Genomic DNA, 19,078 nt, shown 5'->3' on the forward strand with positions numbered 1-19,078 from the left:
CCACGGAAGGAAAAAGAAAAGGCCAACGGAAACTGGAAGACACAGAAAGCAGGAGCATTTCAACCTGCCTAATTATGCACTATATGAAAATTAATAGCACTGACTTCCAGAGGGGTGAGTGTGCTAGTCTTTGTTGTTTTTTCACAGCAAGGAATAGACCTGTGAATAAGTTCATGCCCTGCCCAGCTGCCTATTTGTTCCTCCATACCTAAAACAAATCCAGACACCGAGGGGAAAGTTGCCTGTGCTGTGTCCTCTAATACTGTGTGGCCATCTCTGAATAATGAGGGGAGGGTGAGAGAAGGAGCCATTGCAAAAGAAGAGAAGACACTGTAGCCAGGAAATGCTTTATTGTTCTTAAGACAGGCAGAGGGTCCAGTCAGGAGGAGGAGTTGCTGCATCGCGTTAACGGCTGGCGATGGTCTGCAAAGCAAAACCAGAGTGGCATTGTTAGTGAATGGGCAGGGAGAGGAGGGATCTGCAGTCCGGACTTCGTCCCCATCCCACCACCCCATCTGGAGATGAGGTGTATAAGAGCAAGCAGGACTGGACCTGCAGGACGAACGAAGCAAGGCCTTTCTTCAGCGGGGCCAAGGCTATGCATGTTAGCCATGGTTTTGACGGCAGCTGTCCTTGCATGTTCCATGTGCCCTTACCTAACAGGATCATTGCCTGTAGGGCTGTCACCCAGTATAAAAAAATCTTAATCATAGGAGTTAACCAGTTGATTAGCAGTGCAGTTCTATACATGTCTACTCAAAAGTAAGTCCCTCTAAGTTCAATGAGTCTTATTCCCAGGAAACCGGAGATAGGGTTGCAGCCTTAGTCTGCATAAATGTGCATATGTCAAGAAACAATCTAAAGAAGAAGAAAAAAGCACATTTCAGCTGCATGCACGTGTCACTGTAGATTAGAAGAGGGATCTACCCTGCCCTTCTCTGAAATACATCAAGGAATGCATCTTTTAAGAATGGCACTTGCCATACCTATTTTTTATAAGTACTTGCATTTAAAAAATAACCTGCTTTTAAAAATATAATCTGGTTGATTATCCAGGGCCACTGTTTAAATTAATAGGTTTTTAACTGATTCAACCATTGAAGATTTCAGCCCGAATTGCCTGTTCAGCCCTGGAAACTGAGTAAGATATTCTCTGTACATGAAGAGGACAGGGAATCCTGCCCCTACATCAGGAAACCCCTCTCTCTCCCATGGGCCACCCACCCACCCGAATTGGCAGGAGAGACCCAAACTTTCATCAGTGAGAGGGGCCAGGCAGTTCTCTGATACAGGAATTGGGGTGCTTGTGCACCAAAAACAGGCAAGAGGAAAAGACAATACCTCTTCAATCCAGGAGTTGAAAGCAGAGACACGGGTGAAGACGGTGGGTTTCTTCAAGGTGTCGCACCCCCAGCTAGAGACAAAGCTGGTAACCCCATGGATGTACCACCTACCATCAGTGTCCTTGCAGTTTAGGGGGCCACCAGAGTCACCCTGAAATCATATTTAGTATTTACAAAGTGCCTCAAAAGCTAGGTGCTGTGCAACAAATAACAAAAATTTAAATGGTAGTACAAAATGGCCCTGTTCAGACATCGTGCTACGCCGTGATGGTTGGGAGTTTTGAGCTAACCATGTTGGCTTAATGTGATGTCTGAACAGGCGTCTTTCCCAACCATGGTGGTTTATTAACCACGGACTAACCATGTTCACTAACCACTTGCTGCATGATGGTTAGTGGGCTTTAACATGGCTTAGCATGATGTCTCAATAGCTTCTTTGGCTGATTGGCAGTTGCCATAGAGCTCCACGGCAAGAGCAGCCAAAGGAGGAGTAGCCACTGAGCACCAAAATGGCCGGCAGCACCAAGTACCAAAACGGCCGGCAGCACAAAGGCCACCGGGATGCATGGCTGCCCATCCGGAGGACTGTGGGTTCCTGCGAGAGGGAGGGTGGTTAGAGACTGGTTAGTTTAACCACGTTGCGGAACATGGTTACCTGCACGTGTGTCAGTAGCACTCGCAGTGGTTAGCAGTAACCACCATGCACCATGGTTAGCCTAACCGCCCTTCCCCAGTGTGCATCTGAACAGGCCCTAAATCTCACAGTAGTAGGGAAGACTATGACCAGGTGAGCTCTGTGTACTCAGTCTGCTGTCCAGGTGCTAAATATTGACAGGCAACGTCCAGGCCGCTGCTCTCCCTACTTAGGGTTCTTTATCTTTAATCTGGACTTGGATTGGACAGCCCTTCAAACAGAGGACTGTCCTTGGCAAGTTAGGACACCAGGACACCCAAAATTGGAGGTGTATCAGCTCTTATTCAGCAGACAATGTTCTATGGTTGCAGATATTCCTTCCCCTAGGGAAGCCAATTCAGGAACGGCGCGCTCAGCCTGGATTTGGCGTTGTCTGATTTTCACTGCCTCTGTGGAGAGGCCACCTCAGCAGCGCCGTGCGCATCTCCCTCTCGGCCCCCACGCAGCTTCCGCCTCCCCTTTGGCACTCACAGATCACTCACATTGCAGCCGGCTCGGACATCCCCCCCGGCACAGACCATGTCCGCCTTCACAGTGTGTCCCCACCAGTCGGGCTGTGAGCAGTGCGCGTAGTCCACCACGGGGAGAAGCGCCTGCTGCAGCTTGGAAGGAAGCGGACCGCCGGCTGCGAGGGAAGAAGCGCAGTGAGCCCGCTTCTCTGCTGGCATCGTTGCCTGACACAGGGCCTCCTCGCTTCCCTGAGAGCCATGCCTGGAAACTGACTGTTCAGTGAACCACTGGCTCGGAACGGATTCCTTTGAATGGCTCTACAGCTGTCCATTGCCTAACAATGAGCTTGAGCTTGTGGCTACAAACAACAGTAAGAAAGGGAGGCCCCAAAGCTGGCCAGTCTAGAGGCAAGCGTCCAGGCTGCTAAAGGCCAACAGCATGGAGAGAAGTCCAAGGCACTCTTTCCCCGTTCCTCTTCATGTTTGAAGGTGACGGAGACGTCTGAAACAACTGAAATGAATGCCACGTTGCCAGGTCCCTGTCTGGTCAACACGATAAAGTTTGAAAAGTGCTTTATATACTGCAATAATTTGTATTTTAAGACACACACACCCCCGTTCTACTTCTGAGACCTTGATTCTGCCTTCCCCACTCCCAGCATAGAGTCACGTACTGTAAAGGCGTCCCCAGCCGGTGATGTAGCATGGAAAGTCATTACGGAGCAGCTCTCCTGGGGGTGGGATGCATCCCAGCTGCACCTTATCGTTGAGCTCTGCACTGCGAGACAGCTTGATCAGGGCAATGTCGTCCCTGGAAGAGAAGGAGGGCAGGGGATCACTGCCCAAAGCGAATGGAAAGCCCTCTGACGGGCCACTAGGGAGACCTGGCCACTGTCATCCCTGCCCCAGTGGCCTCCAAATCAGACCAAAGCCTTGAAAATGGTTCAGAAAGCTTCATCTCGTTCAGACTTTGCTGTCTGATTACTGACCGGTACGAAACAACATAATTAGATGACACCTGTTTTGAAACAACTATGTTGGCTACCAGTTTATTTCCTGGCCAAATCCAAGATGCACTAAACAGACTGAATCCTGATTATCTCGGGGAATGTTTCCTTCCACATTTATTTACTCCATGTATAACCTGCCTATATACAAAATACGCCAAGCGGCATTCAAATCTAAAAACAATTTTGCAAAAAAACAACCAAAACAAACCTACAATAAAAACAATACAGCCTAGAAACAGTGACTGGCCCGCCTTCCCTGCCCCTTGACATACCAAGAACAACTAAGGAAGCTCTGCTGCGGATTCCAACTTTTATGGAAGCCAGATTGGGTCCCACATGTAGCAGGGCCTGTTCTGTGGTAGCCCAGAGTTCCAAGTCTCTGTTACGAAGAATGTTCGATTGTCTCCCTCACTGTTGTTTTTTCACAAGCAGGCAGTTATGTTCCATCATGCGTGTGGGAACTAATTTTTCTGCTGCACAGTTTCTTATTAGCTGTTTTAATCTGTATTTTAATCAGGTTTTATGAATTTGGCTTTTAAGTATTCTTTTGTGCACCGGTTTGGAAACATCTGCTGAAATGTGGTTTGTAAATTCAGTCAGTAACCAGATTCCAAGGTGTCTTGGGACCCAACAGTCTCACAATTTCATATATTTGTCCTCAGTGCTGTAGACAAAGCCCCCACAGAAATAACGTGCTTGCTCAGTCTAAAATGTACATCCAGGTCAAGAACAACGCTGATCAGCTCATACGAAAATGAGTCCTTAATCTGAATCGCATTCCCTGCAAGTTGGATTCCTCCAGACCCTTTTGTTGGTGGTGCAGATAAAAGGCAGAAGGAGCTCTAGGTGAGGTGGCACAGCAGGGCCTGACTTCCCGGTGCCCCGCGCAACACAACGCGGCTGCAGGGCTGTTCCTGTCCCACGTGGAATCCAGCCTCTCTGCCCACAAACAACAATGCTAACATGGCCCCTGCTGCCTCCAATTCTCTTCAGCAGAACTGCTGTTCAACAGAGTGGCTCAGGTTCGGGCTGGGTGCGCCCCTCTCCATTAGAGCTGTACTTACCCACAGGACACGCAGTTGTTATTCCAGCCGGGGTGCACGAAGATGTCACCTTCGTTCACAAGGATGTGCTGCTCTGGGCCCTCGTCCTTGCTCCTGTCATATTCCCCCAGCACCACCTTGTATTGACGGCCTTTTCTGAAAGGGAAACACAAAACCACGCTTGCAAATAAGAATGGCGCTGGAGGGCAGATCTTCATTTTGCAGGATGCCAGTTTTCCAGTTTAAAAAAAGTGCAATTAAAAAAAATATTTTAAAAATAAGATACAAATCTGTTGGGTCCTGGAGCCTGGTGGGCCCCAGAGGGGTGTTCTGGGGCACACTGGAGCCCAAGGACATCACGAGGGAGGCTTCAGCTGTAGCGCCTTTGGGTGCTTTAATCGAGCATGTGCAGAGGCTGGACTTACGAGATGCAGTGTCCGGCGGTCATGACCCAGTTGGGCTTGATGAGGGTTCCCCCGCAGGTGTGATAGAACTCGTCTCCCACCGCATACTGCAGGGAGATCTGCGGGAGGCACGACAAAGGGCTGTTATCGGGCTTCCCCACCCAAAAGCACATTCCTGGCTCTTTATCATGCAATTCTGTGGCTTCAAGGGCGTTAAGACTGTAACTCACTAAGCAACTGTGGCTCATAAGAAGAGCCCTGCTGGGTCAGACCCTAAAGTTCAGCGTCTTGTTTCAGAGAGTGGTCAGACAATGCCCCCGGGAGACCCACAAGTAGGACTTGGGGGTAATAGTCCCCTCCATCTGTTGGCCCCCAGCAACTGGGACACAGAACTTCCATTTATCTAGAACACCAAATAGCGATTGATAGACATCCCACCCCCAGGCATTTGTCCAATCCTCTTTTAAAGCCATCAAAGTTAGTGACTATCAACAAATCTCGTGGTTGCAAAATCAGTTATGCAGTGTGTGAACCACAACTTCCTTTTGTCCGTCCTGATTCTACTGCCCATCAACTTCACTGCGTAAAGCAACTCTAAGAGGGAGAAAACCTCCTCTCTATCCACTTTCCGCATGCCATGCATAATTCTACAAAGCTCTACCATGCCTTCCCCCTTCCTGCACATCTTATTTCCAGACCAAAAAGCCCCCAGATGTGGGTGCCTTTCCTCACAGGAATGACACAAGTCTCAGCACCTCTTTTTGAGACAGGTCAAGAAAACTAGCATGCCGTGCTCACCACAGCGGTACTTACTTGCCAGGGCCAGCTGTAAGGCACGGCATCTGTGCCATTCACCACCCTCGCCATCGCGGAATAAGAGGGCTGCCCGCAACCATAAGCTGAGGAGACGAGAGAAAATCATACAGCGTTGCAAGCAAATCCTACTGTGGGCAGGAGGATGAGGATGGAGAGGTACACTAGTTTCATTGAAGATCCCAGGAAGAGACACAGACCCAGAATTGCCTGCCAGAGGGTTAACACAACCCAGGGTGGTCTCTCCTTTGGCCACCTGCCTGCCAGATCTCACAAAGCTTCCATATCAGCCCTGCAGCCCCTTTCACAAGGGACAGCCGTTTCCGCCTGCACTCGCAGCCTCTTTCCACGGCTGACTAATCAAACTCCCTTGACTCCGAGCCCAAGACGACACGTCCCCCACTGCCCCAAACCGCTGCTGAGGAAGACCCATTGGGTTTCTGAGCATTGGGTGCTTCCAGACAAAGCTTTTATTGTGCAATCGCCCTGCCTCAAACACAGAATTGAACATCGCCGTCTTCCATTTGAAAACCTCCCGTGTTTCCTGTGCCTTCCAAAGAGGAAAAGACGGAATAGCTGCCTTCTGATGCGTAGTGCTAGGAGCTGTAGCTGTCCAGAAGCACCCTTCGTCCGCCAATGAGAGCCATTCTTGCCAAACCCACCCCATCGCCCCCTTCTCAGAAGCCCCTGCCCTAGCCTGCCAAAGCAGAAGCATCTAAGTGAAGGCCTGGGCCTGCACTTCACAGCTATCAGGAAACAGTCCTTGGAGGAAGAGGGAGACCCCCCCTCCCTCCCCATCCTTATCCATGCCTAGGAAACGTTTAAGGAAGCCGAGATGGGACGGTCAGGCTTTGAGCGGGGCAGCAGACCCCACTGCTCTGTTGGTCACAAGAGAGAGAGAAGATTACTGGGACCATGGCGGGGTCAGATGACGTGACGAGCTGGGCTAGAGGGTTGGCAGGGTGCGCCAGGGCCTGTGCTTTACCCTCGGCCGCCAGCAGGAGCGCGACAAGGATTGTCCACATTGTGGCGAGGATGGTTGTCTTCGAGAGTGAGAGTGAAGAGCAGCTGCAGGGCCTTTAAATATCCACCCCAAGTAGGGCGATACGCGGCTATCGCTGCATGTCCCAAGGACACCGTTCAGCCTTGGACATGTATGGTCCACTAATCTCTTTTCTCAGCAAATCACACATGAACAGCAAAGGGGTGGGAAGACCTGGAACCGTGGCAGAGCACCTGCTTTGCACGCTGAAGGTCCCAGGTTCAATCTCTGGCATCACACGCACACAGCACTCACAGAGTTTGAAGGCGCACCGGAGGTCATGTAGTCTAGATGTAGGCAACCTTTTTGAGTCCGTGGACACATTTGGCAACCTGAGAAACTTGGAAACACCACAAAATGGCTGCCATGGGAGGCGTGGCCACAGTGGACAAAGTAACTTTCCCCAAAGACTGAGTACAAGGCAGAGGTGGGACCTGAACCCCAACACACCACACACCTCCTCTGTTCCCACAGTTTTCAGGGCCAACAGAAACCTATTTCAGAGAAAGCAAACTCTTTTTCTCCCTCTTCTGCCAGCCATCTCTCTCTCTCTCGCACACAGGCACAAAACCACACACCATGTATCTGTCAGACAAGTGGGAGGGGTAGAACAACTTGATGGGTGCCAAGAAATGTGTATGGGGTGCCTCCTCGCCTGCCCCTGATCTAGTCCAACCTCCTGTTCAAGGCAGGGCAGGTATAACATCCCCGGCCTTCCAACTTTTGCTGAAGTGCAACCGGAAAAGGAGAGCCACCCTCTCCCGAGGCAGTCTGAATGTTCCTACCATCAGGATGTTCCTCCTTTTGTTTAGCCAAAGCCTGCTTTCCTGCAATTTCCACCCATTGGTTCCAGTGCTGCCCTCGGGAGCCATAAAGAACAAGAGATTATGCAATGCGAGAGGTGCAGCTCTCTCTCACACACACCTATTTTGCAACCCAAGATTAAAAGCTAAAGGAGCACATCCCGAAAGCAGGTATCCTGATATACAAGAATCAATTAACGGAGTGCCATGTCTTCAGCCTGCTACTCTGAATTGCCTTAAAGCAGGGGCTGGGAATCTTTTTCTGTGAAAAGCTGTTGACCTTCATAAGGGCGGCGGGGGGGGGGGGGGATACAGCCGATGACGGGAGGAGTCAGAACCAAAGTGGGCAGAGTTGCAGCACCACGGGATTGCTTTTTCTCTCTGTGCACCATCCCATCCCTTCTCTACCTCTCTGGCACGCACACACACACAGCAGAAGAGGGATCAATTCCCAGAGGGGCAGATGATGCTGAGGACCACATGAAAGTAGGCTGAGGGTTCAAGGCCCCAGCCTTGAAGTGATGCCTGGTTAGAATCCAGGAAATTGCCAAGAGAATTGTAATGTGGGCGGTCCCCTGAATGGGCAATTTACCTGCAGGGTTGGGATATGAGATGAGTGCTTGGCAGATCATGTGTGTTAAAACCCAGCAGATTTTGCAGCTGGAAAAGGGAGAGGGATGGGAGTTTCCAGCTGGAGGTGGACCCTGGCAGCTTCCAAAATTGCTCTGGGTGATCTTCAGCCTGAAGGAGTGTCTGTTTGCTTCCACTCATGTGCTGCTTGTATACTTGTAAATAAAGCAAATATCACAAAGGTGTCATTAAGATTCCAGTGCATTTTTTCACCCAAAGGAAATGAAACCCAGCAGTGCTGCCCGTAGAACAGAGCTGGTGTGTAGTAATAATATATAATTATATATAATATATTATTACTACACACCAGCTTTGTTCTAGGGGCAGCACTGCTGGGTTTCATTTCCTTTGGGTGAGGACAGGAAGGCCTGGCGTGCTCTGGTCCATGGGGTCACGAAGAGTCGGACACGACTGAACAACAACAACAAATATATAATATGGAAAATATAATGATCCAGACTCTGTATGGATATGAACAAACGGCTTCCAAGGATTCCAGACAGTCGACGGCACAGTCCACAGCAGACTGTTTATTCGTGAAGCCTTGAAAGTCAAAATGCACCCTTTCTTCCTGCATTGGGTGATGAAGGGCATGCATATTCCAGTTTTCCGCTCGAAAGAGAGCTACCATGCATATTATTATTTTTCCAGCATGTCATAAATCATGTTCCATTGCTGAAGCCAGGTTTGATCTTGTCGGCCTTCACCTCAGTCTTGTATCACCTCACGCTGAACATGGACGTGCCTCCTTGGGCAAGAACCTCCTGCTTTCCAGCCAGGGTTCCTTGTTAATTGGTAACAGATTCCTCACCCCCCGTCCCGGACACCTGCTCTCGCTCTCAGGGGAGAGACTCCCGTTTGCGCAAGGGCCTGTATTTTTCCAGTGCTGAGACAGTAGGAATGGGTCTGCCTGTAACCCACAGCAATAAAACTCGGGGCTTAACTTCAGTCCCCAGAGCAACTTTGCATTATGGAGGGCTCCTTTTCCTCCCACACAGCCAGGCTCCACACTTCTGGAATCCAGGCCAACCTCTGCAGCAACACACCTGGCTGGCACACATGTCCAAGCACCTTTCTGCGACCTGGGCACGGCTGAAGCGCTGACAGTGTTGGAACCAGGGCGAGGCCAGCGGGCGAGGCTTCCAGGCGGGGGGCGCCTAGTGCCACAACTCAAATGCAACGTGGGCCGTTTCCATAATATTTTCCTGAACAGTTTCGTTCATTTGCGGTAAGAAATGATAACAGGAGAAGCGGTAGGTGTCGTGCAGCAGCTCCAGATTTTCCCCTTCACGGATTTTATGCGTTAAGAGAAACGGACAGAAAACACAAGAGGGTGACAAGTGGAGGGGGACGTCTGTGAATGAGGCAGGGCCACGGCGTGATAAAAGGGACGCCCAGGAGCAGCCTAGGATTAAGCCCTGCTGAGCTGGGTTGTGTAAGTCCCGTGGCCTTGGAATGACCAATCCCTGCCCACTGGACCTACTGAGGCCTGACACAAACTGCCCACATATGTTTATCTGGATCTGAAATGACCCAGGGATCTTGTGACCAGGCAGAGGAAGCTGCTGCCCCAATTCTGTTGACCTCCTGTGAGCTCGCTATTGCCCTCGTGTCCTGCTTGTGGGCTTCCCATTGGGGCATCTGGTTGGCTGCTGTGGGAAACAGGATGCTGGATCAGGCCCAATCCAGGACGGCTCTCCTTATGTTAAGTCCATACTCCCGCCAGTGTTTCCCAGGCAGAAACAGGGAGACGCCTGTAACGCCCCAGTACTGAGACCGAGAATCGCTTCTCCTCAACCATCGCAGCTCCCCTACTGCAGATGGAGGGCCAAGACTGTCTATCGCTCAGCCCACTAGTCTTGCTCAGCTCCATCTCCAGTTCCTGCCCCAAGATGCCAAGAAACCATCTGTTCTGTTTCCTGCTTCTTCAAGCATGGGCAGGTCATTGGGCTGTTTCCGTCTGCCTTTGAGTGATGAGTTGGGCTTCTCATGGCCTGGCGCTTGCCCAGGTCTGGGCTGGAACCACGGAGTGACCTTGGATGATAGGACAGTTTGCACCTGGGCCTGAGGTTGTTGGGCACCTTCACTTGCTGTTGCTGATAAAGGGGAGTATAAAAAGTCCAGTGGCGCCTGTAAGCAACCCCCATCAAGATGCTGACGCTGCTGATACCCATTCTGTTGGTGGCTGGTGGTAAGAAACAGTCTCCCCTAGCCCTCCCCCCCACTCTGCTTCTGCTCACCTAGTGCCAGGGTGAATGCCCCCACCCCCCAGCAATCTTTCAAGAGGCATTGTCATAACTCCGTTTCACAACAAAATTAGGGACAGACCCGTGTACAGGGCCGGTCCAAGACATTTTGCAGCCTGTGGTGAAGGACAAGATGGCAACCCTCTTCCCTATTCAGACAAAGCCCCCAGGGGCAGCTCAAGCTCACCTTAACACTGGCAACAGCCACACCTGAGGGCAGCAAGCTGGCTTAGGGCTTGCAGCATGGCATGCCCAGCTCTGTCCCCCCAACATCTCACCGCCGCTCCCCATCCCCAAGGATCTGCTCCCCGAGGCAGCTGCCTCACTTTGCTTCATGGTAGGGCCGGTCCTGTACCTTGTAACACCCTGTTTTCAAAATATGGATCCCTGCTTGAGTGTCTTTAATGCCCGCACCCTTGCACTGTTGCACATGGCTGATGTCTGTAGTCTGCCTTCTGTACTGCTGCTGCACTGCCACGGGGACACCGAATTAGGCCTCACTCAGAGGGCAGGCTTGAGAACGGAGCATGGCAAAGCAGGAGGCATGCTGGAGACAAACCTCTAGGCCAGGCTACAAGGAACAATGGAGCATGTCAGAGCTGGGGAAGGAGGGGAATGCACTCTGACTCCTCTCCTCCATTCAAATCTCTCGCTGCTGCTTCCAGTGGCATCAGGTCACCAGCCAGTGATGTCTGGCAAACTCTTTGCTCTCCTCCACAGCCTCTGTCTGTGGACTGCCCGTCTTCTCCCCTAATACCAGGGTGGTCCATGGTGAAGATGCTCTTCCCTATACCTGGCCTTGGCAGGTAAGCAAGCTGACTTTCTTTCTTTGTTCGTTCTTTCTTTTCATGCTTATGCTTTTATTCCACTTTTCCTGGTGGTTCAAGCGGATTACAACAGTAAAGAGATAACCCCAAATCAATGCCAGAAGAGTGTAGACAATGAGCAACAACAAAATTATCTCTGGAGGGAAGTTCTGTTGCAGCAAAACCAACAAAGAGTCTTGTGGCACCTTAAAGACTAACAGATTTCTTTTGGCATAAGCTTTTGTGGACACTGAGCTTTCTACATGAAGCATTTATTGTGCGCTGGTGATTCCTTACTCATGGTGTTCGTCAGACGACATCATGACCCTCCAATTTTGCTTCTGTGTTTTAAGAGCACTTTCGTGGGGAGGGTTTAGAGCGGGGAAAATGGCATATTATTTCTGACGGAGAAACAAAAGATATTTTCTTGCTTGAGTATTTGCACTATTTCACTAGAACACAGCGCCACCTAGAGGTTATGAAGCAGAAAAGCAAGAAAGGAAACGCTGTTTGTGTAGAGCTCGAATTTCAATTCTTTGATGAAACGAAAAGTAGATACAGCAAGCAACAAACAGCCTTGTGTAGAAAAGCTCACTGACCCCTTAATCAGACGCATGGAGGTGAAATCCTCTCAGTGGATTTCACCTCCATATAGCCAGACCTGGTACCTTCCATGTAATGGTTTCCAGAGGGTGAGCTGAGTTAGCCTGCTGGGGTTAATACTTCATGTCTCTCATGATGCAGACACCGTCCATGAAGGCTTATGCCCAAATAAATTTGTTAGTCTTTCAGGTGCCACAAGACTCTTTGTTGGTTTTGCAACAAAACTATGGGAAAAGAACCAGTTGAGGCAAAGTCTTGGTGGCCTGGGCTACGCTGGCAAAACACCCCGGCGTCAGAGAGAAACAGACGTTGCTCTGTGTGGTTCGTGTGCAAATTCCCAGCACGTCCAGCTGGGGCCATGTCAGGCCCACATTTAGCTCTGTGGTGGAACACAAGCTTTGCGAGCACAAGGTCCCAGGTCCGTGTCTCCACCTTCTCCAGAAAGTGCTGGGGAAAGACGTCTGTCTGAAACTCTAGAAAGCTGCTGCCAGCTCTGAGGCAGATGGAGCAAAGATCTGGCTCAGTATATGGCAGCTTCCTCTGTTCTCGCGCTTTTCAAGGGAGGTGAGAACAGGAAGCGGCTGGCCCCTCTGGGCCCTAGCAGGGCCTTGGCCGAGGACTAGGACGCCACCAAGTCACGCCAGAGAGAGGTCGAACAGGTGCACCACAGCACGAGGCTGCGAGGGCACTGCTGCCCGCTTGTCTGACACCCGCCCCGCTCTTTTGCCTCCCTCCAGGCCTCCCTCCAGTACGTGAAGGACGGAATATTCCACCACAACTGCGGAGGGTCTCTCATTGCCCCCAACTGGGTTATGACTGCTGGCCACTGCATCAAGTGAGCTCCTCGCGCATCGTTCCTTGTGTGTGTGTGTGTGGGGGGTTAACGATGGAGACACCTGCCTGCCCGCGGGTGGGGGTCCTTTGCTCTTTTACTCCCACGCTCCCTGAGGCTATTTCTCCTCTCTGTGTTGTCTCTCTCCTGGCCCCCAGACATGCAAGCCACTTCGTTCACCTGGCCTCCTCTTTCTCCCGCTCTACGAAATGATGAAAAACCCGTCTTCTCTTTCCTGCATTTGTTCCTCTGATTCTTTCCTGCTCGTGGGTTTATCATGGTAAAGGTTTTAAGCCCTTCGCTTTCTTTTTAATGCAAAGTTTCCCCATTTTATCCTCCAAATCCCTTCTTGTGTTGCTTTACTTTAGGGCCTGGGGGAAAGAGCTTGTTCATTTTATTTCTGTACAGCGCCTAGCACATTTCAGGCTCTTCTGATAAATACTAAATGTTGCTCAACCTGGGGCAATATTACCTATTCCTATAGCTAAAGCCAGGCCTCCTGGGTTCAAATCTGGCCCTCCTAGGTTCATAAGTAGTCACACACCCTTTTCCCTGACCATAGATGGATTGGTGGTTTCCCGGCTTTTGTGCTATTACACACACACACACACACACCCCACCCATTCCAACGGGTTAAAATGCCTTTCCTGTGGATTAGTTACTGGCAGTAACTGCTTTAGAGCCTTTCTACACAAGGCTTTTATTGTGTGCTCACATGGTAGTTTGCAGGTCCTTTACATGACGTTGTCATCCTCCAGGGCCTGTCCCATGCTTCGCAACCATTATCGTGTTTTTTTTCCTAATGAAAGTCTGGTATTTTTCTCAACGGTCTTATAGAAATCTTGAATAGTTCCACAATTCTGCTCTACCACAGCTCCACCTAGTGGATGAGTAATGGAACATATAGAAAGGCAGAGAGATAAAAACCCTAGGGGGGGGGAACATGAAAAGGAGCCAAGCTTAATCCCACAAAGAATCCAGAAGCAGAGGCCTCAGTAGAGGTGTGGGTTAAAAGCCTCATGTAGAAAAGCCCTTAAGTTACAATATGCTGGGGGAGGTTAGCTGGGGGACCCCTTTGCCCCGCCCACCACTGGAATGTGTCCCTCGAGAGCTTCTCTGAATGGAATTTGGTTCTTGGGCTGAAAGAGACACACCTGCTATAGCTTATGGGTCTCAGAGTGATGCTGAGACTCCCTGCCTCAGTGCAGCCTCTTCCCTCGGCATGACCACCGGTCCACCACTGTCAATTTTCCTTTCAGCAAGACACGCAGGTATAAGGTAGTGCTGGGTGAATATGACATGAGCAAGTATGAAGGATTTGAGCAGGACATCCCTGTGAACTCCAACGACATATTTGTGCACCCTGAATGGAACCCCACATGCATCAGCTGCGGGTATGTGAGTAGCATTCTGGGTCCAGCTGTGGGGGTGGGAGTGGGAGTGCACCTCTGAGGGGGCTGGTCCTACCCAGCCCCCTCTTCCCCTTCATGGCTACATCAGAGGAGCCCTGCTGGATCAGACCAAGGGTTCATCTCATCCCGCATTCTGTTCACACAGTGGCCAACCAGCTGCCCACAGGAAACCCAGAAGCAGGGCATGAGCGCAACAGCACCCTCCCGCTCATGTTCCCCAGCAACTGGTGCACATAGGGACACTGCCTCTGACACTGGAGGTAGCACAGAGCCATCAGGACCAGTAGCCACTGATAGCCTTTTCCTCCAGGAATTTGTCCAACCCCCTCTTAAAGCCATCCAAACTGGTGGCCATCACTCCATCCTGTGGCAGCAAATTCCATAGTTTAACTCTGCGCTGTGTGAAGAAGTCCTGACTTTGATCTGTCCTGAATCTCCCACCCGTCAGCTTCATGGGATGGCCCCAGGTCCTAGTATTACGAGAGAGGGAGATATTGTCTTCCTGGGACCCTCAGAGCCTTCTGTGACTGTCTTTTCAACTCCAGGAACGACATTGCCTTGATGAAGCTGTCCCGCAGTGCAGAGCTGAGCAATCAGGTGCAGCTGGCCTGCCTCCCCCCCGCAGGGGAAGTTTTGCCCAACGGTTACCCCTGTTACATCAGCGGCTGGGGACGGCTTTACAGTGCGTGATTTCATCCTTTGGACAGGGGTGCGTGGGGAGGGGGGACGGAGACACAGCAGTGTGTGTTTGCGAGTCAGTGTCTGTGCATGCGCTCTATCTCCCATGTCCTCAGCTAGCCCCGGGACAATCTTGACTTTAGTACAAAGTGCAACAGCACAGAGCTTTGGCTATGGGGCGGTGTAGAAATGTAATAAATACATAAATAAATAAATATAAATATAAATAAATAAGGAAGGCTTACAGGGAGCCTCCATAGCTCAGTGGCAGGACACTTGCTTTGCATGCAGAAGGTCACAGGTTCAATTCCCAGCAACTCCAATAAGCTATCATGTCATGACACAGACATTTCCCTGAGACCCTGGATAGAGCTGCCAGTCAGAGTTGACAATACAGGGCTAGGTGGACAAATAATCTGACCCACCATAAGGCAGTGAAATAAGGACATTAAGGGGTGACACCTGTTTCCAAAGGGCATTTCAGCCCAACCTGTGTGAAGTCACAGACTTTGGAGAAGATAAAAAAAAATAGGGCAGCCATGTTTTATTTAATAGGCTGCAATCTTAAAAATACATCATCATCAACATCGAAAACATTTATACCCTGCCGTTTGTCCAGGAAAGCTCCCAGAGCAATTTACAGATTAATAAAAATAGGACAGTCCCCCTGACCTCAGGCTTACAGTCTAAAGAAAAAGACACGACACAGAAGGAAAAAGAGGTGGAGGGAAAAGGTGCAAAGGAAGAAGCAGCAGTCCCATCAGATACAGTAGGTTATGCTTCTGTGTGGCCATGCGCTAGATTGCACTGTGTTACTCAGTCAGATTAACTGATTAAAAATCAGCTAAAAAGATGCCCCCAACTAATTAATCCTGCAGGGTTTTTGTACAGATCGTCTTCTTTTTTTAATACAGGTACTTATTAAATTAAAAACGTATTAACTACTTATTAAAAGAGGCATTTCCCCTCCCACAAGACGTAATGCCTCTTCTAAGAAGATGCTTTCTGCTATGACGTATGTACGCGTTATTTTGAAGTAAAGCATGCTTCTTGCTTGTCGCTTTCCTTTGCAGCTGGCGGACCCACCCCCTCCAAACTGCAGCAGGCCCTGCTCCCGGTGGTAGACACCGCGCACTGCAATCAGCCGGACTGGTGGGGAGGTCAAGTCAAGGAGAGCATGGTCTGTGCTGGAGGGGACATCCGAGCGGGCTGTAACGTAAGTCGGGAACCCAGGAAGAGGCGCTTAGAATGCCAAGTGTGACTGCTTCACATCGATCCAGACCTTTTACGTAACCATCTGTACCTGCCTGACAGTCCAGTTGTGCGTGTGCCTTCCAAAGATAAAACATTTAGGGCGCAATCCTATGCATGTTTAGACAGGAAAAAGCCCTACAACTCCCAGCATTCCTCAGCCAGCATTTAGGGCGCAATCCTATGCATGTGTGGACAGGAAAAAGTCCTGCGTTTCAGATTCTCTGGTGACGGACAGTGGAGTGGTAGGTTTACTTTCCCTAAAGCCTCGGGGTGCAGCAAAGTGCAGAAGACAAATTGTCTAGGTTTAGTTCCTGAGCAACAGAACTTTCTCCCTTTGAGCGCCTTCATCTTACAGCCACTTTTGAATGGATTCTTATCTTTAGGGTGACTCTGGAGGACCCCTCAACTGCCAGGCCGCTGATACGAAGTGGTACGTCCACGGGATTGCCAGCTTTGTCTCTAGAATGGGGTGCAACGCCTTGAAGAAACCCACCGTCTTCACCCGTGTCTCTGATTTCAACGCCTGGATTGAAGAAGTACGTTGCCTTTCTGGTGAAGTCGCTGGGGGAGGCTGCTTCCACACGGGGCGGCTCCAGCTTTTGGAGGGCCCGGGGCAAGACGCCCTCCATGGCCCCCTCCCTCAGCCAGTCCACCTTCTCACCCCCATGGCCCTCAGCTCCTCCTCCTCCTCCTCCTCCTTGCTTGAGGAGGAGGAGAAACCTCCTCCTTGCTCCACCGTTATTTGGGCCACAGCAAGGGGAAAGTGAGCAAGCAGGTTGCGACGGTGAAGAGGAGGAGCCAGTCCGGGGGCCTCTGGTCAGTGGGCCCCTGCTGGGGTGTGGGGCCTTGGCAGCTGCCCGACCAGGCCTACCGTTGTCGTTGCCTTTGCTTCCTCACTACAGCCCTTTAGCAGGCGGAGGGGTTGTTGCTGGTCTAAAAACGTGTTGACCATCTTTCAAATGCGGAAGGCATTACAACACCTGGGAGGAGAATTAAAACAGGGGCTGCAGACAAGTATGTAGCAGCGCTATATTATTCCCCCATGTCCGTCCCCGTGCCCAGAATCTCTCCACAAGGTTTACTCGGAAGTATGAGATGACAGAGTCAGTGCCAGGTAGAAATTTCTGGCGAGGGTGTTCTATAGCCAGCACAGAAAACCCAGGTTTCATTCCTAACATACTCCTTTCCTTTTCTTTCAGACCATGGCTAAACATCCATGATAACCTGACTGTATTTTGGAGGATTCTCCTAGTTCCAGAATAAAACAGCCAAGAATTGGCCAGCTTTGGTTTTTCTTTTTCTGCTTGTTTTCACCCAGCTTTTGTCCAATTAAATGCATCCCACTTCTGCCAATGTCTCCTGTAAACATCCTTGGAAGTCTAGGCTTCTCTGCGTAATGTGTATGCTATATTTTTTCACCTGGAAATAGAAGGGAATGGTGGAGAAATCATGCACCTGTTTCCCCTGTGTCCTCTCATTTAGGGGGGTCAGCAGCTGGTGTCCCTCGCATCAAATCTGCCCATCCCAATTTCCAAGACAACCCGTTCCGCTGCCGCCGCCGCCTCATCCTCGTCCTGTTTTGGTGTGGAAGAAGCTGAGGTCTGAATATCAAACTGATGATTCATATATTACATTTTCACCACTGAAGATGCTTGTTTCGCTAGCGAGGAGGAGGCGTGTGGTGCACGTGAGAGGCAGCCTGCATGTGTGTGCACTGGCCAGTCACTTTGAAAAGGAAGGGGACTGGCTCACAACTTCTTCAGAATAGCTTTGACAGATTGCCAGAACATGCATGTGCCTTTATGTTCTCCTGCCCTCTTGTCTCCCCGCCTCCCCACAACCTGATGTAAAATTGCTCAGGGCTCCAGATATGCCCTGCGGTAAACAGCCGGCTGTGGCCGTATTGCCTCCTGTCCCTTTGGGAGTTTTGTTTTGTTTACTTTCCAGGTGCTTCCAACAAATGGAAGCAAGCCTAAATGTATTCATTTGTTGATGCAAAGCACTGATATCCTGCCCTTCAACCAGAAGGTCTCTCTGCCTTGGCAATGGCTTGCTCCTCTGAGGATAAGCCAGAAGCGGCAAACGTCTCTCAGCCTTGCTGGATTGATGCATTCAATTCATCTGCCTCCTTAAAGAAAGTCGAAGGTCAAGGGTCAGTTTTGGCATTTCTGACCGGCGGTTGGCCACAGGGCTCCCTTTCCGGCATGGATGCCCATGCAGCCTTTCACCACCAGGCGGCGGCAGCAGCAGCAGACCCATCACGCCTCCCCTCTTTTAAAGGCAATTTCCCAAAGCACCAGGCGCTGGTGCCTCGCTCCAGTTTCCCTATAAGTCATATTCTCTGATCTGGGAGTGCTTCCCCTTGCTCTCTGACTGGGATTACTCAGTAGCAAGGGGGGAAAAAACCCACTTTGCACATGTTCTGGGGAACACTTTTTTTTTGCATAGTTATTTCTAATCTTCTATGACTGAAACTTGGCAACAGAAGGAGTTTCTATAAAGCCCTGGTATGTTTTACCTGGGATGACAGCGCACATTTCTTTTTGGTCAAAAGTCCATACTGGCCACTAGCTTACAAGATGTTGAAAAAGGGGCTTAGATGAATTCCTGGAGGTGTAGCTCTATCTTTGGAGGGTCATACAGAACCTCCAAGTGCAGGGAGAGTCTACCTCAACGTAGATGCCTTGAAATGAATGAATGAATGAATGAATGTGGGGAGGTTTCCTGGTGCTGTCCTGTCCTGCTTCTGGGCTTCCCAGAAGTTTCCGTTTGAAACATGATGCTAGATTCAGTGAACCCACCTTGGGTTCATGTATTCATAACATGCATTCTCTCCTCTCCTCTCCTCTCCGCACACACAAACACACACACACTAACAAACACACACTTATTATGCACACACCACTCTCTCCCCTGTAAGCTATTTATTTGTTTTGTAAGTCAATTCTCGATTTACCCAGACAGATAACAACAACAATTAAAGACAATTAATGTTTACTTTTATTGCCCAGGGATT

General features: G+C 50.2%; 2 protein-coding genes across 2 annotated transcripts; one reads left to right on the top strand and one right to left on the bottom strand.

Moving 5' to 3' along the window:
• Positions 1 to 321: 321 nt before the first annotated feature.
• LOC146335167 (proproteinase E-like) lies at positions 322 to 6,812 on the bottom strand. The gene is made up of 8 exons (XM_084822012.1): positions 6,742 to 6,812; positions 5,757 to 5,842; positions 4,965 to 5,062; positions 4,561 to 4,695; positions 3,161 to 3,297; positions 2,520 to 2,662; positions 1,342 to 1,494; positions 322 to 423 (listed from the first exon to the last, which is right to left on the bottom strand). Exons 1-8 carry the CDS (start codon positions 6,779 to 6,781, stop codon positions 406 to 408), a joined length of 810 nt encoding a protein of 269 aa, XP_084678138.1. The 5' UTR covers positions 6,782 to 6,812; the 3' UTR covers positions 322 to 405.
• Positions 6,813 to 10,372: 3,560 nt separating this feature from the next.
• LOC146335168 (proproteinase E-like) lies at positions 10,373 to 17,514 on the top strand. Its single transcript, XM_084821988.1, has 8 exons — positions 10,373 to 10,422; positions 11,198 to 11,283; positions 12,624 to 12,721; positions 13,978 to 14,112; positions 14,676 to 14,812; positions 15,882 to 16,024; positions 16,446 to 16,598; positions 17,262 to 17,514. Exons 1-8 carry the CDS (start codon positions 10,383 to 10,385, stop codon positions 17,280 to 17,282), a joined length of 813 nt encoding a protein of 270 aa, XP_084678114.1. The 5' UTR covers positions 10,373 to 10,382; the 3' UTR covers positions 17,283 to 17,514.
• Positions 17,515 to 19,078: the final 1,564 nt, after the last annotated feature.

This window comes from Heloderma suspectum, chromosome 15 (assembly GCF_057233095.1).
Source record: "Heloderma suspectum isolate Gila_16-S chromosome 15, 16-S_ref, whole genome shotgun sequence".
Lineage (NCBI taxonomy): Eukaryota > Metazoa > Chordata > Lepidosauria > Squamata > Helodermatidae > Heloderma > Heloderma suspectum.

Coding starts and splice junctions, on each gene's coding strand:
- LOC146335168 (XM_084821988.1), top strand. CDS start 10,383: ATGCTGACGCTGCTGATACCCATTCTGTTGGTGGCTGGTG. Junction 11,284..12,623: donor CCTATACCTGGCCTTGGCAG/GTAAGCAAGCTG, acceptor GCCTCCCTCCAG/GCCTCCCTCCAGTACGTGAA. Junction 16,025..16,445: donor ACATCCGAGCGGGCTGTAAC/GTAAGTCGGGAA, acceptor TCTTATCTTTAG/GGTGACTCTGGAGGACCCCT.
- LOC146335167 (XM_084822012.1), bottom strand. CDS start 6,781: ATGTGGACAATCCTTGTCGCGCTCCTGCTGGCGGCCGAGG. Junction 3,298..4,560: donor AACAACTGCGTGTCCTGTGG/GTAAGTACAGCT, acceptor CTTCTCTTCCAG/GGACGACATTGCCCTGATCA. Junction 2,663..3,160: donor CGGCTGGGGACGCCTTTACA/GTACGTGACTCT, acceptor CTTCCCTCGCAG/CCGGCGGTCCGCTTCCTTCC.